At 42.5% G+C, this 26,924-nt stretch overlaps 2 protein-coding genes and 1 non-coding gene across 3 annotated transcripts in view; 2 read left to right on the forward strand and 1 right to left on the reverse strand.

Annotated features, from left to right (window-relative positions):
* cacnb1 (calcium channel, voltage-dependent, beta 1 subunit) overlaps positions 1-13,110 on the reverse strand; it is a 31,586-nt gene extending 18,476 nt beyond the window's left edge. The window contains exons 1-2 of the mRNA XM_053444324.1: positions 12,818-13,110; positions 6,948-7,034 (exon numbers count right to left, since the gene is read on the reverse strand). Of these exons, the coding sequence (XP_053300299.1) occupies positions 6,948-7,034; positions 12,818-12,907 (177 nt within the window). The 5' untranslated portion in view covers positions 12,908-13,110. The remainder of the gene's footprint in view (positions 1-6,947; positions 7,035-12,817) is intronic.
* On the forward strand, positions 7,668-7,739 carry trnac-gca (transfer RNA cysteine (anticodon GCA)). Its single transcript has one exon. It is a non-coding gene; the product is annotated as a tRNA-Cys (tRNA).
* Positions 13,111-18,166: 5,056 nt separating the features above from the next.
* rpl19 (ribosomal protein L19) lies at positions 18,167-20,993 on the forward strand. The gene is made up of 6 exons (XM_053443160.1): positions 18,167-18,207; positions 18,577-18,683; positions 19,620-19,742; positions 19,865-19,985; positions 20,401-20,511; positions 20,800-20,993. Exons 1-6 carry the CDS (start codon positions 18,203-18,205, stop codon positions 20,921-20,923), a joined length of 591 nt encoding a protein of 196 aa, XP_053299135.1. The 5' UTR covers positions 18,167-18,202; the 3' UTR covers positions 20,924-20,993.
* The last annotated feature ends 5,931 nt before the right edge of the window (positions 20,994-26,924 follow it).

Consider the following 26,924-nt stretch of genomic DNA (forward strand, 5'->3'; position numbering starts at 1 on the left):
GGGGTGGGATGGCAAAAGACAAGCACTTTGAATAATGAGGGTGGAAAAGAGTCGCCCGGCAGCAAAGGAGCGAGTTAACGTCGGTTCTCCTGATGAGAGGCCGCATCCTTTGTAAAGAGTTTCAGGAAAAATGGAAAGAAGAAAAAAATCTGAGGCAATAAAGAAGATTTGCTTTTGGAATCGGCACAAAGCTGATTAAGGAGTGTACACATATTGATTTCGCGTTGGCATATTTGCCGATTGATGCTCATTGATCCTTTTTAACATCTTCGGAAAAACACCAGAAACGATCCACCGTCTTCCTCGTGCCGCGAGACAGCTCACAGGTCAAACATTTTAATCTGCTTCTGCCACAGACAACAGGAACATCGCAGCAGGTGTTGTCAGGCTTCACAATGTGTGACTGAGAAGTGATTACCATCTGAGAGCGAACACAAACTTCCAAGCCCTGCCCGGGTAATTAAACAGATAAAAATATCTGCATATACTTATCAGCTCAGATGATGTGAAAACATAAAAAAAAGAAGAAGCAGACAGGAAAGCGAGAGCATCAAATATCCTTTTCCTTTTTGGATTATCGCGCTGTGTCTCCTCGGGCCTCGCTTATCAAACATTTCAGGGAAGAAGAACAAAACAGCTCATCTCTCTCCAGCTGGAAGCCAATCAGAATGCATTATTAGCCAAGCTGGAGCTCTGCTGGATATTCAGATCACATCCAGAGTGTGATTAGTTCGGTAAGGTACAGAGAGAAACTCACAGGAGAGGCAGATGTACAAACTGAGGCTTCACAAAGGACAGATTCCCTTTGTGGCCGGTGGCAGGAAATGGCTATATTCCTATCCACTGTCACAGCAGCGTCATGGCAACCAGCTGGATGGTGTGTGTGTGTGTGTGTGTGTGTGTGTGTCAGCGTGTGTGTTGATGAGTGAGTCATGGTCTGACCTCACCAGAAATTCCCATTTTCACAAACAAGCAACAAGGGAATCAAAGAACAAGTCATTTGATTTTGGCGAAACAAAATCCCCAAAAGTAAAAAAAAGACTAAATAGTTCAATACAATGACACTTTTACAGATCAATGTCAATAAATATGTTCTCCAACAAGCAAAATACGACATAAACTTATAAAATCAACATCTGATATCTGATCAGAAAGTTCATACACTTGATAGTTAATATGCTACAGACATGTTTTGAACACCCAGCGATACAAATCAAAACTCCTCTATTCTATATTAGAGGTGAAACTATGAGTAAACCGAAAGAAGAAGAAATAGAAAGTTATTGATAATCTATGAAAAGAAATCGAGAACAACTTTAAGCATCTGTTTTTGTACAGCTGGTCGCACAAGAAATTCCACAGTGTCACCTTAGACTCTGGGAAAATATGACATATGACTCATGATTTGAAATTTCTGAATAATACAATCGAATACAATCTAATATAAAGTAAACAGACTAGGACTGATAGAAATATGAAACATTCTTTTCTTTTGTTTACTTGGGAAACCACATACAATTTAAACAACCACTTAATAACTACTTAATCAGCAGAAGGATAAACTACAACCATATTAAAAATCAATTGATATTTGAGGCCATGTTTCAAGCTTTGTTTTTTACAGCTTCTGAAATGTGAAAGGGTTCGTTAGTTTGACATGATTGTCGACAGAATATCTCTGGTTTTAACCAGTTTAGGTTTATTTGCCATAATCTACAGACCCATGTTGATCAACTCATTATTTGACCGGATAAATACTTGTTAGTGGCAGCTCTGCAAATGCACTGAAAATCAAATGATAATACCGAATATTTTAATCATAGAACATTTGTTCCTGCTCCGTCCACTATAGAGTACAAGATCCACCAGAGGCCTGTGAGGGACAGGGGGGAACAGCAGTGACAGGAGCCCCCTGAAATGGCCACAGTGGTAGCACGCTCGAGAGGCAGCGCACATAGCAGCAGGCAACCGGTGGGACTGGAAGTCTAATTAAAAACACAGCGCCTTTCCCGCAGCTGTGGTCCGGCCCAAAATGGAATCGCACAGTGCGGTGAGAAGAGTGGGAGCGAGGGGAGAGTGAGGGAGAGGGACGCAGACCGGGAGGTTTAGAACTACCAGGACACGGGCTGCATGTTATAATCTCCTGTCATAACTCACAGCAGAAGAGTCTGCTGGACTTTCAAAACTCTGTCCACACGCACACACACACACACCCCACACAAGGACAGAAGCTCGGACGACCGCAGATTCCAGTTCAGGTAGATGCAACGAAAAAAGTGCACAGCTTGTGGATCTTACCATGACGGGCCTCTGAATCCTCTCGGTTCTCTCCATACCTCGTTCGCCACCCTTGCCACACCACGGCAAACCAAGCTGGCAGCGCCGGAGTCCACAGACAGAGTTACGTGTGTGTGTGTGTGTGTGTGATGTGTGGGTGTGTGTGTGTGTGTGTGAGAGAGAGAGAGAGATAGTAGCAACTAGTGTGAGTGTCTGCCGGTTAGTCTGACAAGTGCATAAGTGTACATGTGTGTATGTAAGTGTGTGTGTATGTATGTGGTGCGTGTGTGTGAGTGTGTGTGGTGTGTGTGATAGAGAGAGGAAGACAGGAAAGAGTGGTGTATGTGTCAAACCAGGAGAGCGCCCCCTTAACCTCCAACCCCTTCATGTATGCACGCACGCACGCACGCACGCACACACACACACACACACACACACACACACACACACACACACACACACACGCCCACCCCCTCCACCTACTGCCCCCACCCACCCACCTCCACTACCCAGAGGAACGTGAACCTTGTGTAGAGGAAGGGGAGCTGGAGCTGGCCTGGGGTCGGGTTGCAGGACTTGTGCTACATTTGCAAACTGCGGAAATATATTTAGCCCTGGCCGGTCAGAAACAGGGACGTGAACACACCAAGACCCAGAAGGAGGCTTGGTATGCAGCCGTCAGCCATTTGATGTCCCCGTTGACGTGAGAGGGGGGCCGGGGCAGTGCCCAGGGAAACCCCCCTCCCCTTCTCTCTCTCTCTCTCTCTCTCTCTCTCTCTCTCTCTCTCTCTCTCTCTCTCTTCCCCCCCCCCCCCTTTCTCTCTGCATCTCTTTGATTCATTCCTCTCGGCCTCTGTCCTGATGTCATTCTTCTCGACCTGTCCCTCCGTCTCTTTACTCACGGATATCAGCGTGTCAGACGAGGTATTAATATCGATATGAGGGCAGGAGGGGGGGGGGGGGGGGGACAGGGGGAGTCCGGCTGGCTCGGTGAAACACCAGTGAACTGAGGACATGAAGCCCTTGAAGCAACTGTTGCTCAAATACTTTTAAGTGCCCGCTGAATAGTCGCTGCTCAAACCCCATTCGTAAACCCATTACATGTTGAACACCATCCAAAATGTGTTTTTTCTTGTATATTACTATGGACATCAGAAGGCTAGATAATGTTGGAAATGTAAAAAATCTGAAAGGAGGTCTACAGGCTAATAGGTGTGGTTGAATGGGTGGTGCAAAGGGGAGGGGGGGTCTTATTTGTCCACTAGAGGGCGACCTCTGACTCAGTGACGGGGGCTTCTCCATGGCTACAGCCCCCGACCATCTCCTCCTCTTGTGTTAGGGGCTGATGACGAGGTGACCAGCTGGGAGAGGTGAAAAAAAAAAAGAGGAGCCACTAGTGCAGCCAGTCAGCAGCAGCAGCAGCAACTGGTCTTCATGTGTCAGGACTGACAGGAAGATGGCTGCTGCTGTGTCTCTCTATTTCACACACACGAGCCAGCATGTGATCTTCTCTGCATCTTCTCTATGCAGCCATGAAAAAACCAACATGGATAGATCTTTCTATGTTTCTACAATACCCCCCCCCCCCCCCAACATGGTTTTCAATTTATTAAAAAAAGGTGAAAACATTTCACGCTTTGTAAATCGCATTCGTGGGACGACAGAAGATTAGGGCAGCGTGAGATGGGGAGACGCCCAAAAATCTTTAAAGCACGCGACAGTGCCACGTTTTCCCCAGGAAATATGGTGGTGATCAGTCACTGGTGAACATATTACATTTAGCGGCCGACTGAAAAAGCCGCTGCAGAGTCTAATTAATGGCAGCCGAGCATAAGCTGCTGTTTGTTCTTGTCAGCAGCGTGAATATATGGTTTGATTACAGAGAAATGGAAGCTGTATTGATGTTTTGTTTTTTATATTAAGCTCTTTTCTCAGTTCTCCCATGTGGTACTGGTGATGTGCCGATGGGCAACATTAGTTTCGTTCTCAGAGCGAATCCACGAATGTGACGCAGCTGCCATGTGATCATCGTGCCTTCCGATTTGATGTGACATTATTATGCTATTATAATGTTGCTTGTGAGTGTGTGTTTTTCTGGCTGGAAATGAGATGATGATTCCAATATGGAAAATATTAATTTTGATGTGAAAATGTTTTTATTCAGTGATAACACAACATCGCTGGAACGACAGAGCAGCCACGGCAGCAAACAGTCTCAGGCGGTCTTCACACACCTGAAGAGAGAGTGTGTTTTTGTTGAACTCGACACACACACACACACACAGACACACACACACATGGACACTGAACAAACATCTAGGCGGCACCACCTCCCTCCCAACACACACACAGATACACACACACACAAACCCATCTAAACATCATCCCCTCCGTCTCTTCATCCCTCTGTGTCTGCACACAGAGGGAGACTCAGTGGCCCGGTTGCCATGGGAACCAGGCCCAGTGTACCAGCCAGCTCTACCGTTGGCTGATTGTGGCTCTCGTGTATTTGTGTGTGTGTGGTGAGTGACTGTGCACTTGCGTAGGTGTGTGTGAGACTGTAAAGCCTATACAGGGCTCTGCTTTGCGTTCCTCAAGGAGAGGCTAAAATAGGCTGTATGTACAAAAACCTATAGGGCGCCTGTGTTCTTCTTTTTCTTCAATTAAAACCAGTTATTATAGTTTTATCTTAACAAAGATTCAAGAATAACTTCCATGTGTAAAAGCACAAATAGACACTTCATACGTCGCTAAATAAATTTCTGGATTATGAGCGGCATTTCGACCAAGTGCCATCCCTGATCGTTCCACTGTCAGTCTAATGAGTGAAATCCTGACTAATACTGGGAGGACTGGGAGGATATTTGTCTCAGGATGTGTTAAATCATCCTTTCTATGGTTAATGAGTCCCTCAAAGAGTGCAAGTGATTATGAATCCTGCCTAACCTGCAGTCCCCAGTGCACGTGTTCATTCAGCAGCCCCGAGACCAAGAAGGATGAGGTGGACGGACGGGTGGTGTGTGCAGGCGAGGATGCAGCTATAACCTTTAGAAACCACAGGAGAGTTCAGCTCCCTGTGTTCACCAACACTGATAGGAATTCTTCTCTTCTTTTTTTTTCGAAAGCAACGCCAGCGCTGGACAGGTAAATGTCATTCAGGACGGGGCAAATCATTTCCTCTCACAAATGAAGAGGTCAGACGGGAAAAAAGGGGGAACTCATTTAGCCGTGACACAGTGTGGCTTTTAAGAAATGTCATGTCCAGACGAGGACTGCTCAGTGGGTCCAGGGCGCGAGGCCTTAAACTCGGCCTCCTGAAGTCCCTGAGGAGAGGAGATGTCCCTGTCTGAGGACGAGAGCCTTCTTGACCCGTCCCAAAGGAGAAAATGAGTCTCAGCCGCTGAAGCACTGACGTGTTTTACTCGCTCTCTACCAATCAATGCCTCCACATCTGCAGAGCAGGGCGGGGTCAGGGTCAGAGGGGAGGAGCGTGACGGGGTGAGTCTGGGGACTGACTACACCTGGGGACTGATAATCAGTATCCGAGCCCTGAAGGAATCTCTGCCTGTGTCTCTCAGCTCCGCCACTGTGACAATAATGCTGTGCACAGCTGTATTCACCAGGGTTTACCGCTGATGTTATCAAAGCCATTTCAATGTGTCAGATACGGAGCAGTCTGTGGGCTGCTGGGACATACATAGGTGCAGAGAGGGAGAGCCACAGGAAAATAGAAGCTTTTCATAGCGTGAAAACTGAGAATAAAACTGGGACATGAAGAAACACTGAGGAGAAAACTGACATAAGGATATAACTTATAGAAAATGAGACGCCTTCAACTTTGAAGTATGATCAATATTCCACTTATCACAGGAACTAGAAGGATTTCTTTTTCAGGGATTATTTTCATTCCTGTTTGCATTACATCTCCTATCCGTATAAAAGTCTCATATATATATTTATATATATATATATACTTATATACACACATATATATGTATAAATATATACACTCACACACATACACACACACACACATATATTTATTTATTTTACCACTTCCTATACTATAAATTCTCAAAGAATAATTGATGGATGTGGATTGACATGTTTAGGGCACTGATATTTATGATATCTAGTCAATTTAAATGTGGGTTTTGTAAGGGCACTGTTGGGCCTCAGCAGAGGTATGCACTGTACTGAGTGCCATTCTAAGGGAGTGTGGTCATGCCACAAATATTTCATGTATCCCTGGCTGTCTTTGCCAGAGATTCCTGCAGCAGATTTGACTTTTAAACATAGACATAAAGCAAAATAGAAGAGAAACTCCAGACTAAACCTCCAGGAATCAAAGTGTTTCAAGGTTCAGGATCCAATTATTCCATTCAGGTTATTTCCTAGTTTTGTCCAATTAACTTCTAAATATGATTTATTAATTTGTGTAAATTGTGAAAGTTGGATATGCAATAAAAAGTAAAATACAATAATCTTAAGTCTGGGAGGAGATGAAACTCATTTAAAGGATTCGCATTTTAATAAGGAGCCAGTGAACTCTCAGCATTAAATGGGCTCACTTTGACTCCATTAAACTCTCACATGACTCTTCATTAAATAAGTTGCGAGGAAAGTGGAGGCTGAGCTCTCTGAGGGAAGGATTAAGAGTGACACGTTACCTGTCGGACAAAGCTGTTGGAGGTGGTGTCGGAGGAGGTGCTTCCGTCCGACCGCTTGAATCTGCCCTTCCTCTTGGCGTACTTTCCCTGAAACCGGAGGGGGGATGGAGGACGGAGAGAAGAGAAAGAACAGAGAGAAAGTTTAATGGTGCTGATCCATTATAACTGATCTTGACATATTTCTCTGAAAACCCCATTTCCAGAGAGCAGGATGACCACAACCAATTGGCGTGGCATTTGTTAAAAGCCTCTGAATATGATCAGGCGGTCAGATGGATGCAGAGATAAAGCAGCACGAGTCCCAGACCGTACAGGAAGTGGACCAGAGAAGATTCGTCTGTAGCGTGTCCGTGAACAGGCTTCATTACTTGTCATTTTTCATGTTCTGATGCAAACTGGGACCTTGTAATCGGATTGGCAGGCCCCTGGCAAACGGCCTATCCGGGTTGGGCAGAGGCCACACATTGCATTATGTTCCCACTCTGCCCACATCGCCATGGTTACACGATGCCGACTAATCACATTTGTTGGCAATCAGAGGAATGGCTGTGTTGTTCGAGAAGAGAACAGCTGGTTAGGAAAACGCAGCAGCACAGAATAATGCTTAGAAAGACAAACACAGCAGGTTAATGTACAGAACATGTCACCACATCTACAAAGCACGTTTAATACTTCTATTACCCACGAGACACCTGTGTACTCCTGCTCTCTCATGAGGAAGGGGGTATAGCTCAGTGGTAGAGCATTTGACTGCAGATCAAGAGGTCTCTGGTTCAAATCCGGATGCCCCCTGTTTCCTGTTGCATAACCTGGTTTAATAGCAGGAAGGAAGGTGTTTTTTTTTATCTTTAACCCTGTTAACTTCACATTGCCTGATCAATGTAGGACTGCTCACTGAATACAAAAAATACCTATTTTTTTATACCTATAACCGATTCATTATTTATCAATAAAACAGAGGAAAGTAAGAAAATACCCATCACAGCTTCCCAGAGTGCAAAGTGACATCTTTAGTCACCAGTACAAAACACAAAGATATTTAATTTACAGAGATAAAATCCAGACTAAAAGAGCATAAACATGGAAAGGGTGGAGCGTTTATGAAGATAGTTTTCCCATGAATGACTTAAATAGATATTCAGTAAGTACATCATGATTAGAAGAACATTATGTACAAGTGGTGTTTTTTTTTGTTTTTTTGGCATGCAGTCTTCAAAACAGCTGTGATTTAAATTGAGCTACGTATAGATGCTGAGACGTCTCATTAACTAACTCATCAACACACTAAACCTGACGATTACAGGCCATAAACGTTCAATGAGATTTATAACTGAAGCAAATTCAAGTGATTGTTGAGCCACACTGACTGGCTGGTCCCGTGCGGAACCAGAAAGTGTCAAATATGGTGATGGTCTAGTCAAAGGTCTACCTCGTGAGATTTTAAAAGATATTTTCTGAAACAATGTTGGAGGACTGATATTTATGAGTGCATAAGTCAAGATCTATTATCGCTTTACTGAACATTATCCCTCTGACTGCTGAGAAACAGTTACTTTCAGCAGCAACTGTTCACACATACTGGATTATAACAAACCGACCAGCTTTGAATCCTTCACTCTGCGCACAAACATCCAAACACTGAATAAAACCTGTCAACTGCTTCAAAGCTTAATGTCTGAACATCTGTTCCTGGGTCAGCAGGCGAGATTCAGAGACAAGGAAACTACCTGCCAACAGTGATCCCTCCTGGACTCAGTGATCACTGTCACATCCTGTGCAACAGTTCAGACTGTGGCCCTCAGAGCGATGACGCTGCCTTTAAACAAACATGACCTGTAACACCACACAGGCACCAACTGGTGCGAACACAGAGAAAAACAACTACACTGCAGCTGAGAGGTTCAACAGATGAGAAGAAAAACGAATCTGCTGCACGCTACTTCCAGAAAAACAGAGCTCGCAGATTGAATAAAAAAAAATCCTGGAGCGCAAAAATAATGTGTCCTCTCAGCCTTTTGTGTGGCGCTCGAATAAACGCTGCTGGACCAAACCGCTGATGTAATCTCCTCTGAGGTACTTCATATCACGCCGATGTTTGTACAGAATGTTCAAGTTTTTGTCTGTCTCATAAGATTGGTTTTAATTTGTAATTTGATCCAATAATAACTGGGTGAAATGTCATAACTGACAGCTGACACTGACTCATGATTGGTTGAGCACGTGTTTGGGCCTGACCTCGATACCACGGCTCCATCCTCCGATCGCTACTGCGCAGCCTCGGCTCATAATGGCATCAACGATGGCAAGATGGCAGAGTTCGATATACGCAATATTTTTGGGGAAGAAGTTGAGACACTTTATCTTGTCCATCATTAATTACGATCTATGGGTAACATCTTAGATAACATATACCAGGAAAATACCAATCTGACAGTGACGATGGATCACTGCCTTGTTCCATCAAACCGAGACAAAGTTTGTGAACGCTCTGGAATAAAAGATTTAGCTGTTATTATTCATAAAAGGTGATCTGATCTGGATTTATTGAAAAAATATAGACAATATGCTTTAGTTAATTCAACACAAACGATGAAAAGCATTGGAGGGATGAAGTTTACCCTGTTTTACAATCTGTTTACCACAAACAGGTAAAGTTAATGCTTTTTCTATTATGTAACACTGACGTTTCATTAACAATGACGCATGATTGGTTAATCTAAATAAGCTGTAGTTCGGTCTCTAATGTCATTTGTCAAATGCATGACTATAAAATATGAAGTCCTGATGACATATCATACCATACCATATCATCATAAATGATATCTATGATAGTAAAAATCTATAGTTTTTAACTGGGCATGACAGCCCAGTTAAAAACTGTCTCTCCTGTCAATGAGTGAAAATCGTGTTATTTGGAAATCACTTAGTCACCCTCTCCAGCTTTACGCAAATCAGCAATTCTTGTCCGTATGTTCTGGGCCCTATTTTTCCGCGAGGCATGTTTCACATCAGCAGGTATGTCTTGTGAATAGCAAATCTCAAACTCGCTCTAACCCATTTTATTTTATGGATGTTTGCCAACTCCTGCATCCAATTAGCTTGTGTTGATGTTATTAGCCTTGAGGTTCTTACTCTGGTTTCAAACCTACACTGGGATTGAAAGATGAATTCTAAATTAACAAGAACGGTGCAGTGATTTGTGTTTTATTTGCGTAATTGATTGTTTATGAATAAGTTTAAGCTTTGTGAATGGAGGTTACACATGTTCTCTCAGGGTTTGCTTTGGACAGCAGGACGAAATGGATTCAAGAGACCTATCGAGTCGAATGGAATTTTATTTTAGAAAGATAATTTCATAAGTTCTTGAGTCTGTCTAAAAACAATAGTCACATTGTCATCACTACTCCTGTTCACACTGGTCATTAAGAGATGCCCTCCTCATGTGCTTTCAGCGTGAGTGATGGGCGAGAAGCTCTAAAGTCTTGGTTCTGTGTAACAACATTCAATTGTTCTCTAATCTGAAGCCGAGGCTTTAACGACCATTTTATACAAATTGTATTGATATTTTCCAAGTTAGTTAATACTTTCCTCTTTGTGTTACTATCCGTTCTTTGCAGCTCAACAAGGAAACTTTGAATGATATAAGTCTGATTGTACAAACTCAGGCTTCTGAAGCCTCAGAACTCACAGATAAAGGTCTGAAAGAGAAAAAAACGAAACACTGTGGATTTCAACCCCAAGATGCTGAAGCCCAGATTGTCCCAGTGTGCTTTGAGTGGTTGATCAATCCAGGTTTACCATAAAGTGTCACTATCCTAACACTAACAAATCTCAAATTCATCGGAAAAGTGCAAACAAAGCTGAACACACCCCAATTATCAAGATATCGTCCACCAACGTGTAGAGTGAAGGGCGTCATTTCACTTAAAGCAGTTATCTTACTGCTCACCTCTGCTTGTGATTTAGATGATCTGCCTCATCCGGCTGGAGATGTTGCTCCGCCACCAAGAAACCTCACTGATTAAGTTTCTAAATAAAATGTTGGAAAAGAGACGAAGCCCTGACTATTGAAACGAGTCCCTGGTAATAGAAATATAATTTTCTTCAAGGATTTGATGGTGACAGTTTACACAAATTTTAACTAGATTCAACACGACGCGTGTGTGTGGGTGCTGGTAGAGGTGTGTGTTTCTGTGGGTGCTGGTAGAGGTGTGTGTGTGTGTGTGTGTGTGTGTGTGTGTGTGTGTGTGTGTGTGTGTGTGTGTGTGTGTGTGTGTGTTTAGGGGGGTCTCTCTCTACGATCAGTGCCATGATGGGGCGAGTTCCTCTCAGCAAAGGGCAGGGAAATGCCAGAGGAAGGATGATGGGGAGGCTTCCTCCCGGTAAACATCCTCCCAGATTAACAGTATAATTAAAGAGGTAGTTGTGAGGGGTCAGGGGGGGTTAGACTGGAAGGGAAAGTGTGTGTGTGTGTGTGTGTGTGTGTGTGTGTGTGTGTGTGTGTGTGTGTGTGTGTGTGTGTGTGTGTGTGTGTGTGTGTGGAGGGAGGTTGATGCACGATATCACGACCGCCAGAGTACACTTCACTTCAGGCGTAATGTTCCAATTCCTTAGAGATCCACTATCATCTGCAACCTGATGCCGATGATCAGCAGACACAATCTTTCGTCCCCCCCCCCCGCCCAGGCCCTTCTCAGTTAATTTATTTTTCTGTGGTGCGGCCCCGGCCACACTGGGTAGAGAACTCGAACCATCTCATTCAGGATATTAGAAATGTGGTTTTCCTGCTCATCTCTCCACAGCATGAGTTACAAATGCGCATATAGCAGCGTGACCTACTGCAGGTCTGTATGAACTTTATATCTAATTGATCAAAGATGCCGCACACACACACACACACACACACAGAAACACACAAACTACGCCTGGCACTATGAAGGGGGTCCATCTGTTTCTCGGCCTTGAAGCAGATAAAGATCTGATTTCTAAAAACACCCAGGATGAGGTGATGTGGCGGGAGCAGGATGAAGACGGTGGGACATCCAGAGTGGAGGCAGGAGGAGTATGGGAGAGCTGGGAGGTGTGGGAGGAAAAAGATGAGAGAGAGAGGGACTTGGCATGGCTGGAAGCACTGGTTATCTGTGGTGCTGTGTTGTGTGAGTTTTTTTTTTTTTTTTTTCCTTCTCCAGAGATACAATGACTGAGCTCAGCGTGGGTGTGTTTGTTCTAGATATTCTCATCATGTTTCTTCAGCTTTTTTTCTTCATTCTGACTAAACATGCCCACGACACCATGTCACATCCTAAATTTGTGGCTGTGAAAACACTGACACCATGAAAATAAAAAGTGAAAGGAAGTCACTGGATAGGAAATCCACTCACCAAGTTAAATTCGTACAAACCAAATTACGGAATAGGATACAAGACTTCAGTCATCACCCAGCAAAACACAATTCAACTACTTTATATTTGAATGATTTTCTCTCAAATCCAGCTCCTTCTCCACAACACCTAGTTGGTTTATGAGAGAGAACCACCGTTACATCATATCCTCACATATGGTTACACACATGCTCACTTACTGTAACCAACACATTTACCCTGCCACACAGAAGGAAATGAGATGTGAAATAATAGATCTGAATCGAAATTATGTAAAACTGCATCATAGCATCCATTCATTGCTTCCTGATAAAACAGAAAAATCCTACATCACATGCAACTCAGGCTTGAATCAGTGCAAACAGAAAAAAGCGTTGGACTCTCGTTGGGAGGAACAACCTGTTAATCCCCACAAGTGAAATGGTCGCTGTCAGAATAAATGTGAGCGCGGAGCAGACTTTGTGTTCCCCCCGTGTCTCCTCCTCTCACCTGTGTGTGTGGTTGATGATCGAACATGTCCATTTGGATCTCCTGGGTTGAGGTGGAAGGCGTCCTGGACATACTACTTTTCTGTACCATTGATTTAACTTTGTTCAAAAATATATTCTCAGCTTCCTGTGTTTATGAGGCTGTCGACAGACTCATCATCATCTTCTTCCTCTTCTTCCTCAGGTTTTCTCTCTGGTCGGAGGATGGTGGAGCCGCGGATGTGTCTGTGGGAGCTGGTAGGAGAACAGCTGCCTCCCTCCAGCCTGTGGATTTACACACAGGCGCAACCGAGCTCCGAGCGCCGTCAAGTCTGCGGAATTGACGCAACTAGTGCTTTCAGAATAAACGTCAGTGAAAATGTGAAGAACAGAGGCCAGCATGTAAGAGGGGTTCCAATTACATCATGTCGAGGTGGTTATAGGCATAGGTTATAGGTGGTAATGCGTTAATCTTCCTGTTTCTCCTTTTGTTCTTTCTTTAAATGAACATTTGAAAAACGCATCTCCCATGATTTATTTTTATTTTGAATAAAAAAATCAATTAATCAAAGCAAAGCCAAGCAATCACAAAAACATGTCAGAAGGCAAGGAAAATAGGAAATATCTAATCTGCTCTAATGTAATCTAATCATAACAGTCATAAATCAGTCTAAATGGAAAAAAGTTATATATTATATTATATTATATTATATTATATTATATTATATTATATTATTTATGATCCTCTGGAGCAATAGAGTATCTATCTATCTATCTATCTATCTATCTATCTATCTATCGATCGATCGGTCTATCTATCTATCGATCGATCGGTCTGTCTATCTATCTATCTATCTATCTATCTATCTATCTATCTATATATATATATATATATATATATATATATATATATATATATATAGTTAGTATAGTATAGTGTAGTATAGTATAATATGTATAGTTAGGTTTATAGTAATGGATAATGTAGGATAGTACAAGATAGTATTGTTCAATACAGAATATCATATCATAGCAAAGCAGAGCACATTATAGTATAGTATAGTATAGTATAGTATAGTAAAATATTTAGTAACTATGTAACAACAAAGGTCTAATTTGGAGATCACTATCCCATGAGAGATCGAATGGTAATCTTCATACCAAAGCACAAAGGTAAGTTAGGTTCAAATACATATCTTCAATCGTCGATCACACAGGATTTGCAGGTATCAGTCTTTTGCTTGTATTATGTACAAGGACAACGGTATTTTACTTGTTTATTTTTTTGTATTCTATCATAATTAAGAATTAAAGATAGATAGTTATTTGGCAAAAGCAGACTCATGCAATCAAGTCTATATTTTCTGTTTCACAATAGGTCTTCACTTGCAACTGAAGAATTACAGAACTGATATTGGTATTGCCTTGAAAATAACTTCATGATATTCTTGTTTGATTTAGAAATACCTACCATGTAATATAGGCAACATGATACTATGGCATCAAACATGACATCATAAAACAAGTAAAACATAGTAGTGATATCACATTTGAAATTGAGAGTATGTTAATACAAGCTTTCATGCTTTTATTCTGAAGGCAGTTTCCTGAAGCTACCGGTATAGTCATGTGGTTTTCTCACACTCCAGCTGAGAACAGTGTTCCTTGCCCCGCCTAACAGACCCCTCCCTTACTCATCGATTGATGGGTGGATGGGGGGTAACATCTGAGTTTGGTAAGACACTGCACCCCCCTACACAAACACACACACACACACACACAAACACACAAACACACAAACACACTGGGACCCTGATAGCAGGGGAGATGCTGCTGCTGCTGGTGGTGGTGGTTTTGGTGGTGGTGATTATGGTGCTGTAATGAGGGTGAGAATGGTTCAATTTCACAGTGAGTTTGCTGCAGCAGCAGGAAGTACCTGAAGAAGAGGAGGTTCAAGCTGATGCGGCCTCCAGCAGAAACACCAAAGAGCTGCCAGCTGCTCGTAACCTCCAGGTCCATAAGTGACCCTATCATGTTCTGACACAGGGGAATGGGTGTGTCAAAGGCCCCAGAGCCTTAAGCGCCCCTGATATATGCCAGAAATTTTCGCTGTATATGTTCAGTACATACTTAAACATCCAAATTTACATTTAAAAATGGAAAAAACTATGACACAAATACAAAAAAATACACGAATTCATTACAATAATACCTATTTACTTTATATTTATCATGGATGATCAATTATATACATATTTTACCTGGTTTCACCACCTGACAATTATCGGTTGTGTCACCTGAAAGCAAGAAATATGATGAATATTTGCTTTTTTTATTTCAAATTCAACAGTACTTTTAGTCAACGGTTACTTTTCAAGTTTTTGTTAGAAGATAACAAATGATGGTTTACGTGCATATACATAATTATGGAATTCACACTAGAACTGGTACACAGAGTCACAGAAAACACTTCACATCCAATTGTTCATTTCAGCCTATATATATCTACACTTACACTCACAGAAGAAATGTGGTTTATATAACCTCTCAGCGGCTGGGCAACATCATGACAATGTCACAGGATGCCAAATCTGATACAGCAGTCATGACTGAAAACAGACCTCGATGTTTGACTCAAAATGTGTCTTGTTAAATTGTTCTGATTTGTACCAGTTATGGGTGAAGCAGTGGTACAGCTGTTAGCAACATTGCCTCAGAGCAAGTAGGTTATTGGTTCAGATCCCAATTTGATTTTGGCCTTGCCAGGTGGATTTAGCTTTATTTATCAGCCCTGTGATGCACTGGCAGCCTGTCCCGATCTCCTGCACAACATCAGCTCGGATTTGGCTCCAGATGCACCAGTGGCCCTCAAAGGATGTGGAGTGCCACTTTGACTTTCAGCTGCTTGATGATGTTTGGATTTATAAACACATCTCTATGAGTCACAAAGCTTGAAGCCCTAAATCATGTTTATCGTCATATAACGCAGAAAGGGCCTTTAAATTGTCCGGTTTATTCTCGGTGTAGCAGTGACGAGAGCTAAATGCTGAGGTCATCCGGCACAGATGAGATCACATTGAGTGATTAAATAAGCCTGAACAAGCTGAGGCTGAGTCATCCACCTCCACTTCTCATAGAAATCACCCAGGGAGGTGAAGGGAAACCTGCGTGACGTGGTGTGATTCGAGCTGATGGCATTGAAACACCCACAAGTGCCGCCCTCCTCGGCTGCCGCTCATACTTCCACAGAGACTGGTAGGAGGACGCTTTGCTCGTTAAACTCTTCAAACTAAATGAACAAAAAAGAGAGGAAGAAGCAGTGAATCAGAAGAATGGTTTACTTTAAAAAGGATGTCAGCTGTGTCTGTTCAACTCTCCTGCAGAGACAGCGTCCCTGCAGAGTTTCCGGTTGTTCTCCTCTGGATCACTTGTTGTCCTGCTCTGTGGTGGTGCCCAGAGGAAACTGTGTGGACTCAGTCAACGGCAGCTTCTTTCAGTTTTCTCGAAAAACCTTAGCATTTGGCTGATACTCTTGTTCACACGCTATGAATGCGACAAAGCGGCACAGTGGTAATCAGAGGGCTGGACACTTATGATCATGCGGACAGCTATATGAGGTTTACCATTGGGTTTGATAATTCCAAATCACGAAATAGTGTCAATACCATAACACTATGGGGGGTTTGAAAAAAAATGGGGCCATTGGTTAATTGAGACCTGGACAAGTTTCCCAAATGGTCATTCAAATGTACCTTGCTTTGCCTTTACATAAACCCGTTCATTGTGACTATACGTTTTGGGGGGTTTGTAATAGATTCCCTGATTGTTACCCAACCGCAGACATGTGAAACATCATTATAATACAGTTTATAGTAAATTACCCTAAAAAGGCATCATTGTCCAGACACATCGGGATAAACAGTAAAGAGTCCAACTTGTTTAGGATTTAAACCTTGTTCTTCTCTCACTGGAGGACCCACTCTTTCACAGAGAAGAGAGTAGTGTCTTTTTCACCTGCCGGTGCTTTAGGTTATACTTTGCCTGGTGATAATGATTTTGTCTGGTAATCTGGGTTATCTGAGGTGAAGGAGCCACACAACTGCTCCACATGCACCGTCGCTGTGTGCAGCGTTGCCACGGAGACAGGCTGCTGCCAGAGAGTCGGTTGCAGCCTTAATAAGTAGTCGGTCAGTTGGCAACGTACCAGTTGCCTATTTTTACAAATGTCTTCATAAGTGGCCTCTTAGTAAAGCACTCACTGCTGTCAGTTATTGTTTTCAACGGAGGCCACTCAATAGCCTGATCGGGAAGCTGTCTAATATCTTAATTACTTTTCAATATTCAGTTTCCCTCTGATTCTCCTGAAGACGCACATCTTTGAGTTAAATTCAGGTTAAGTTTCACAGTGCATCACTTTAGTGTTCAGATCGTAACACAATGTTTTGGGTTTGTACAATATTTTGGTAATACAAACTTTTCCCCCCCTCTAACTGTGTTGCTAAAGACACAGTTGGATTTACTTTATAAAAATAATAGTACCCAGGGTCCCTGCTTTTTATATACTTCAATGGTCATTTACATGTAAATATACAAAAAATGAATGGACAAACAGCCCTCTCCTAAATCAGAACTTTTAGCTTTACAGGAGAAATACTGAGATGCCGTTTCTATTCAAAAATATTGGCCACACCAATATTACCAGCAGGTAAACAATAATAATGATAATAATAGTAATAATAGTAATAATAATTATAATTTATTTGCACAGCACTTTTAAAATCCATTACATCGAGGTGAAATAAAAACGATGGAAAATTACTTTAAACTACAGTTGAATAAAAGTTATAATTATATCTTATTTCATTATTTTAGTTTTATCCTTGCAACAAAATGTCAAACCTTTTGGGAAGGTGGCCGAATTGAAAATATCACATCAAGGATTCTGTAGAAAATCTGGCAGAATTTATGCAGTTTTGTTTTATTATTTGAATTTCCAATAAAAAATACACAAATGCACTATTTTAAAAAGCACTCCAACACCGTTATTAATGTTCCTGGTGCGGTTTTTGGTATCAGCACCGCCTCCACCCGGTAAAGAGGCAGAAGGCACCTAACCACTACACCGCCCATAATGCATTGGGAAAACGTTGGTCGGTACCATCATTGTACGAAGGGGGTGTAGGGATTTAAAAATTTCGAAGTAAAGTCCGGATTGCGTTTGTATTTATCGACTATATACACGTGTGACTTTCAAATAAAGTGAAATATTTGCACTGAGGATTGTTCAACATGTTAACTATCTATTTGCTAAGACGAGGCTGGTCAGTGCTGAATAATGGAGCCTCCTCTGTAATGGTAGCTCCCGGCTCTTCTCTCCAGCCTTCCTTTTCCTACTGAAGTAGCAGCCATGAGGTAGGACCGCAGCCTGCGCGTGATAAAAGTCTTAGTTTTAGCTTTTAAAAACACACATGTTAACCTCACACCACCTTAATAACAATGGCAAATCCCGCGTTCATCGACCCACAAAGTTTAAACCTCTTTGAAACATATAAATCTCCTATTTTCACGTGTCTCATTGTGACACGATGTAGCAGACGCGGAGGCCATGTTGTAAACCCGGCTGCCTGTTAGCTTCGTGCTAGCTGTGCGGCTAAGAGCCACTCCGCTCTCTGATTCTGTGTAATAACACTTTTATTCAACAACTAAACGAGCCACGTCAAATCCTGTCCATCACGTGGAGGTAGAAGCTGTACGTTTATATGTGTGCTGTGTGTCCCGCAGCATGCTCAGGCTCCAGAAGAGGCTGGCCTCCAGCGTCCTGCGCTGCGGGAAGAAGAAGGTCTGGCTGGATCCTAACGAGACCAACGAGATCGCCAACGCCAACTCCCGTAAGTGGAGCAGCAAGTCGTCTTTTAAGTCCGAATATCAGCATTGACTTTGACAGAGAAATCACAGCCTGCAGCAACAGGCTCCTTCTCTGTAAAGGCTCCAGCACAGTCACATAAACGTGGGATAACCTGCTGCATCGACACTAATCCACAGTTGTTAACGAATGAGTGGAAAGTTCTTAGTGGAAATACCCTAACTTCTTTGAGGTAAACTCATTGAAGTACAGCACCCTAACAATAGGCTGATGGCTGTCAGTTTCACATTGCAGCGTAATAGTGTCAGATATTGTCTGTTATTTGACCTCAAGTCATGTAAATTGTCCTCCTCTTTAACCATGTCTGGGCTTCTTGTTGAAGTGTGTGAAATCAAGCCAGAGCTTAGATCATGGTATCTCCAGGTTATTAAATATATTCCCCTGTAAAAAAAGAAAATACAGTCAATGGCTGAATAACTTTTTTAATTCCTTAGATGTCATTCAGAGTCTTAAATATTTTCTCTTGCTTGATTTTATGATCAGACATTTTCATTAATCTAAGAGCCAACTTCATGACACTAAATCTGAGCCCAGGTTCCATTAATTTATAAGTGTATAACATAAGGAATCAGTGTTGAAGTTCATCTCAAATGAATTTTCTCCCTATATTGTCCCTATTGGTTTTCCATCATATTTTAACACTGGTTCATTGTTAAGTGTGATGGAATAATTGACTTGTTGAACCCTGCAGGAACATTAGGATTGAGGCTTAATAAAGGTTAAATGACACAATCCAAATTTAATTAATGAATAGCTCTAGTTGTGTGTTAATCACATTCACAGCACTGGTGTTCTGGTCTTGAATGTTCTCTTTGATCATTACTGTTCGGTTGATAGAAGGAATTATGTGAAGTGTTATTCAGTGTATCCCTGTAGCTCACCTGTTTCTTTCTGTGTTTAGGCCAGCAGATCCGTAAACTGGTGAAGGATGGTCTTATCATTCGCAAGCCTGTTACGGTCCACTCTAGGGCTCGCTGCCGCAAGAACACACTTGCACGCCGCAAGGGAAGACACACCGGTGTCGGTGAGTTGAAACTGTCCCTGAGCTGATGTTTGCAATTAATGTTTATCAGATTTAAAAGAACATGTTTTCAGAACAAATTTAAGTAATTCCGCTAAATGGACACACTTAATTTCTTTTCTCAGGTAAGAGAAAGGGTACTGCCAATGCCCGTATGCCAGAGAAGTTGTCCTGGATGCGCCGCATGAGGATCCTGCGTCGTCTTCTGCGTCGCTACAGGGAGTCCAAGAAGATTGACAGGCACATGTACGTTCATGACTTCCTGTTGTTGCTCCTTTTGTTAGTTGTGTCAATCTGCTGCTGATGTACAATGATTTGTCATTAAGATGAGGTTATTTCAGGAAAGCTGAAAACGTCTTGAATTGCTTTTTAAAATTAAACATGCATGATTATTAAATACAATATTCTGGTGAAAATGTTGGGGAGCATGAATTTACATTCTCATAGAAACTTTTTTTTATACTGCATTTATACCCCTTTGTGGCAATGTGCTCATTTCACATTAACAACTCAGAAGGTTTTGGGCAAATGTTAAACTGAACTCAATGACACATCTCAAAGCACTGGTGTCGTAGATTCTTAAAAAGTAACAGTCCTCTGCTATTACTTTGTGTGATCTGAATTTTTGTTGATGCCCTTTTCCCGTTCTGCTCTCCCTCAGGTACCACAGCCTCTACCTGAGAGCCAAGGGTAATGTGTTCAAGAATAAGCGTATCCTTATGGAGCACATTCACAAGCTGAAGGCAGACAAGGCCCGCAAGAAGCTCCTGTCGTAAGTCAACACCCAAACTCCATTTCCTGTTTCCAGAACTTAAATACAACTGTATTAGACAGCTAAACTAAGTTATGTGTCACTCCACACTGTAAAATGCCTTTGCACATCACCAATATTTCAGCACTGTTTTTGGTACGCAGGATTGTTTTATCAGATTTATTATTGAAAACTATTAGCATTTAGAACATGTATTGAATTATCTGAACTTAAAGTTGCAGCAGAGCCAGGACTTCACTTTTTCACTATTTCTAATCAGCTGTTGCTTTCTCCCTGCCTCTCCTACAGCGACCAGGCCGAGGCTCGTCGCTCCAAGACAAGGGAGGCCCGCAAGCGCAGAGAGGAGCGTCTCCTGGCCAAGAAGGAAGAGATCATCAAGAACTTATCCTTGGAGGAAGAGGCCAAGAAGTAATCTGGCTCTGTCCGCCCTGCCTGACTCTGCCAACAGTCAAGTTGTGACAATAAAAGTGTACATAAAGACACTGTTGGTCTCCTATGCTTTGTTCTTTCATAATGAAAATATGTTATTAGCAGGAAATCACTGTGAAGGGAAAAGCAGACAGCTCTGGTCTTCAACAGACATTTTTTCTCCTTGGCCTCAAGTAATTGAATTGCTTTGGCATTCTGCATTTGGGTTCCAAATATCCTTGAGCAGTAATTGTTTTACCTCAATAGATAAGTTGGGACACAATGTATCAGTTGGATGGTCCATGGATGATGGAGAGAATGTGAAAGATGGAATATAAATTGAATCTGTTGGCCCTTAATGACCAAATGACTTCAAGACCACTGCTGATAAAATGAGAATGAAGACGATCAGACTGGTTATCTGTACCCTAAGTTTGCACTGTATATACCCTACTCCCTCAATGCTTACAGCTTTTATAAGGGTTTCCACAGGTTTTGAAAAAGTCAAAAATACTATTGTAGAAATTTGACAACAGATTGTGTAAATATGTTGTCTGGTTCTCATTTAAAACATTTTGTTGCCATCCAGTGGTCACAGCTGGAATTGAACATCTAAAGGTCTGATATGAATAGCTGCACACATAATGTCTATTTTAGTTGTGTGAAAATTGGAAAGGACTTCCTAGAATATGTGTGAAGTGCTTTGAGGTCACATTGGGAAATGTTGGGACAACATGAACAATCTAAAGAGAAGATGATATGATAATCGTTTGTCCTGGTAGGGTCCAATTTGCCATGTACCTCTGCCATGGCCCAATCGTCTCTTTAAATTCTACCTAGCTGCCCCATGTTACACACATTTATAGATATAAGTTCTCTAAATATGCCGGATTGATCTGGCAAATGAACCGTAACAAAGGTTTACAGGCTTCACTGGGACCCCACAACCCTTCAGCAAGTTTAATGGAAATATGTACTTATATTGTGTGATCCTTGCAAACATACAGGGATGAAAACACAACATCTTTGGATTTGTAGTGTAGCACCAGAGTTTGGTGTTTGTACTGAATGTACAGTCTGATGGCAGCTGGAAGGAATGGCCTGTGATACCTCTTCTTCAGATAACTATTAAATAGATACATAGCATGAAAACATATGTTGATTCTATGGCCTGTAAATGTGCCCGTATATTTTGCCATTATAATAGAGGTGCTATGTACTGTTCTGTATATGTAATCCAACCTGCACTCTAATTTAATGGTTAAAGCATATGTCTGTTGTATTTGCAGAATTCTATTTGGACTGATGACCCAAGATTAGACACTTGGTGAATCAGGTGGATCAGTCTGTCACTGAAGAAATTGTGTGGGTGCTGGTGGCCTACAGGGGGCAGTACTGGTTCTCTACATGCTTCTCATCTCCTACCACCTCCACAGGGTCAGGGGGCATCCCAACTGTGGTGATTCCACATTTCACTCTTATTAGCCCCTCTGAGTGTCAACGTTTCCCGTTTCCCGCTGCTGTTTGCATCATACCGTTTGCCACAGATTAAAAATTGACCTGTTAATTTAACAATAACATTACACAATCAAAAGTGTGATCATCTCCACTCAGGCTATTAGAAATTGATTTGTAATACCTTGGAACGGGAGGTCCCTTGTGTGCGTTTACAGCCACAGCAGGAAGTGTAAATTATGCATGTGGCCTTCTAAGTGGTTGTGTGTGTGTGTGTGTGTGTGTGTGTGTGTGTGTGTGTGTGTGTGTGTGTGTGTGTGTGTGTGTGAGTGTTTGTGGCACACAGTGTGCCCAGTGCGGCTCGCGGGTCCGAGCACGAGGCTGATCCTGGTCCTGGTGTTTACGCGAGTGTTTTGGTTGTGCGAGTGTTTTGAGAAACATTCAGATAAGGCACCGGACCTCATGCTAAGCAGCTGTGGAATGCAGCAGGATCAGCTGTTCCTCAACCACATGACCCCATTACTGCCACCCTCAGGCCTGCCAGTCCCATCACACCTCCCAGTGGAGCCATTCACCATTTCTCAGCCAAAGCAAGGACGTGACGGCAATTTGAAGGGCTGGCAGCAGGAGAAAGGCCAGAAAACGGTTCCATTAGGTAAGGGGTAGGCAGCCTTTACTATTGAAAGAGCCATTTTGCCCCCTCTTCCCCCAAATTAAATCTGTTTGGAGCCACAAAACCCATTGGATAACGCAGGTTATAAAGTTATATATATAGTTATACAATATATACAAAAACTATAGTTTGTTGCATTTATTAAATTATAAAACAACAATAAAAAAAACTTGACATTTAACTGCCATTTTTACCTGTTACAAAAAAGGAAAACACTAAACTCTTATGAAGAGGAGAACAAAATACATGTGTAGGACTTCTTCGAAACAAATGAAACACAGAACTCTGCTATTTTTGCTTATCTCTAGCTTGGTACTTTTCAGCAGATGCTGTGTGCTTGCTCTGGAAATGTCTTTAAACATTACATTTCTTATTGTTTGCTAATTCCTCGCCACATATAAGCATACAGGTAAACCTGCATCGTTGGCAGTGAAAGCAAATTAATCTGTCCACGCAGGATTAAACTCTCTATTTACCTCCCAGACATTTCTTTTTGGGGATTTATCCCTGGTTAGTTTACCGAGGCCGGGGGTCGGACACTATAGATTAGCGACCTGTAGGGAAGTAGACGTAATAGGATGTGACGCATATTTTAGTTGACGAAATATTAAAACAAAACGTGAGAGCAGGTCAGACTGGAGGCGGACACAGAAACTGAAGCTCGGTACAAACCTAATGCAGCTTCTGCTCTGATCAAGAAGCTGCGGCTGATCTCTGAGCAGCTGTGACCAGAGAAACTCGGTGTTTTCACTGTTTCAACTGTTAAGAAGCAGCCGGTCAGTCACTGAGCTGCTGCTCCACGTGAACGAGCTCTGACCTCACTGTGTCTCTCTGAGCGAGTGAGCGGGGGCAGGGGGCGGAGCCCCGGGGCCTGTGTGTGTGTCCGCTATCTGGGAGCGCGCACACACACACACATTCACCCGCTCCTGGTATTTCATGACGGCCTGATACGATGATGATTTAAAAAAATGAACGTTCACCGTTCATTTCAAAATATGCGCAACATGCACAACACTGCCTCTGCAGAGGGGCTGAAAAGACGCAGGTTGCCGTCCCCTGCATTAGGTGGAGTCCCAGGCCTCATATTTAGAAAATGCAGGTAAATGTTCACAACTGTCTCATTAAAATATTTAAAGTCGACCCATATTAGGTTGTATAGCCTTAATTTAATACATTTTGTACTGTACTTCTTGTGTGTACACAAATGCTAAATGGTTTGTAATTATATGGATCTTTTCTAGTCTTGATGACCACTCACAGCGCTGTACGGTACAGTTTCCCATTCACACTGACATACAGGAGCCATGCAGGGTTAAGCATCTTGCCCAAGGACACTTTAGCATGCAGATGGGGAAGACTGGGTTTGAACTGCCGTCCTTCTGGTTGGAGGATGACCGCTCTCCCCCTGAGCCACAGTTGACACAAGGTGAAAGTAGTGTAGCCTTTGTGTGGTCAGGGGTTGTAGGTAATACTTTTATGCAGAAATTAAACAATAAGGCTGTAACCACACAAATTAAATATTTAAATGTTTTGATTAATGAATGAATCATTCAGTCTAAAAAACATCAAAAAATGTTATTCCTTTTTAGCTTTTGAGTCTGAATGACAGTCCTGTACCAAATAAGTTCGATTTGTCATTTATATTGACATTAAACAGCAAATACTAACATTTGATGGATCAGCTTGTTGATGAAATGAGTTGATGATAGATATTCTGCAGATCAACTAATCAATCAATCAGCTCAATCTTCTTCGTGACAGGTGGAAGTTGCAGGTTTACACTTTGTATTTTATCTCAACATCCATCTCTGGAGTGTAATACGGCAGAAAAGGTGTTGCGATATGTACAGATCTTAATGTGGCACATTGGTGTCAATGATTTAGTTATTGGTGTGAGTTCAGTCACGATTCACTGTCTCATTAATGGATGATTACACTTCTTATTGTTCATAGACACTCACACTCATACTGAAAGAGAGAAAAGACATTTTTTTTGCAATCCATTTCCTGACCCTGGTGGTTCATATATTGCATCAGTAGGTGCTGCTAAGTCTCATGCAATCTATGACAGGGCTTGTGACTTGGTCGCTGTGGTTTTCCTGCAAGGCAGCCTGTTTATCAACTGTAGTGTACGAGCAACAGGCCTGAGTCAGTCTGCACAAGGAAGCAACTGTTTATCCATAAACAATCTTCATATTCGTCCCCTGTTTGGCAGCACACCTGTCCATTCTTGGTTTGAAACTCAGAAACCTCAGAAATCTTGATGCCTGACAGGAAGCCCATTGCTCTCTCAGCGGAACTTCCCTTGTTCAGAGATGCAGCCGACAAACGTTTGCCCGGTTCACATCCTGCCTCTCATGTTATCACCTCACGCATAGTCATGCAACCTGCGTCAGAGCCGAGGCAGAGCAAGTCAGAGGCCTCCTCGCTGCAGCAGGAGCAGCTCGCATGAACAAGGTGGAAGAGGGGGAGGACAGACAATTGTTGCGGGTGGAAAATCAAAGGAGAGGAGTCGTCGTTCTCAAGTTGAAATTAAGCAAGTTTATTCAGAGGTCACAGGTCAGGAAAACGCGGTGTCCAGCAATTGAACATGCATGGGTCTCTAATTCTACGCAGGAGACTGCACAGGAAAAGAGGCGCTTAAACAGAGTGCGCACATAGGTTATATATTGATATATTGGGCGTGACTGGGGTTCTTCTTGGATTGGTCAAAACTAGATGGAGGCCGCTGCATCTAGACGTGACAGTGCCTCATCCTCTTGGAATGTCGCGTGATGAAGATATCGTACGTGCACTCCATTGTCGTGGCTACCAGAGGTCATAATGTTCCTGTCTCAACGCAGCTGCCTTAGTGTGTTGTGGGGGAGAGAGATTTCAGGCCAAGGTCTGCTCATTATCTGCTGTTGGTGTTCTACTTTGTGTGTGTGTGAATTGAAACAGGGAGCTGGGATGTGTGGTACAAAATGTTGAGTGTTCTACTGAGTGTAATAAAGAGGTCAAAGGAATGTATGTGGTGTATGTCAATAAATGCATGTGTAATGTATGTGGTATATGTCAATACTTATAAGGGTCTGTCTGGGTGACAATGGAACCTTTGTCCTCCTGTCTGACTTGTGATTATGTCACATGGGCTCTCGTCGGGGGAAGTACTTTGTTTCCCCTGCAGCGAGTCACCCACCCCAGTAGCGCCTGCCACCCTGAAGCATGCAGCGTTCACACTTCCTGTAGAGACAAACCTATATTTATCCTGGACTGTGAGTGCGTTTGTCAACCGCCAGAATACAGAAATTAAAACAATTTTGCAACAAACACTTATTTGGGAGTGTACAACTTTGCGGGAACATGCAGAAACGATTAAATCGCGGTTTGTTGCAGAATATAAGATTTGTCAATTCAGTCTTCTCGATGCTCACAGCAAATAAAAAAGTCAGCCACTAATTACACAATGGTTCATCCATCTCAACACGTTTGTCAGTTCTGAGAAAAACAAACATGCTGAGGACACAACGCTGAGAAAATCCCCTGTGTTACAAGATAAGGAATTTACGTGAAAAATCACTGCCTTGCTTCTGATCTGGTTAAATAGCTTTAGATGCAGGCTACACACGGAAATGGCATTATCTGTAATAAGCTAATGACAGACTGTTGCAGCCGGACGCTCTGTAATGAAGGGGAAATCCAGATGAGAGCTCCGGACATCGGCTGCTATAAGCAAGGTGTTTTCTGCCTTACCTCGTCCACAGAACACTCCAATTATACTGGGGCAGTGGCTGCTTTTTTTCTTGCCCACAGCCTTGTTATTAAAGTGGCGTTTCCATGCTGGAGAAAGTCACCCCCCCCCCCCCCTTCACATTTTTCTTCACATTCCTGCTCGTGT

The sequence above is a fragment of the Pleuronectes platessa genome, chromosome 16 (genome assembly GCF_947347685.1).
Source record: "Pleuronectes platessa chromosome 16, fPlePla1.1, whole genome shotgun sequence".
Classification (NCBI taxonomy): domain Eukaryota; kingdom Metazoa; phylum Chordata; class Actinopteri; order Pleuronectiformes; family Pleuronectidae; genus Pleuronectes; species Pleuronectes platessa.

Bases quoted from the DNA above. Each gene is read 5' to 3' on its own strand.
- rpl19 (XM_053443160.1), top strand. The intron at 19,743-19,864 runs GTGAGTTGAAAC...TTCTTTTCTCAG, and splicing joins GGGAAGACACACCGGTGTCG to GTAAGAGAAAGGGTACTGCC. The intron at 20,512-20,799 runs GTAAGTCAACAC...CCTCTCCTACAG, and splicing joins GCCCGCAAGAAGCTCCTGTC to CGACCAGGCCGAGGCTCGTC.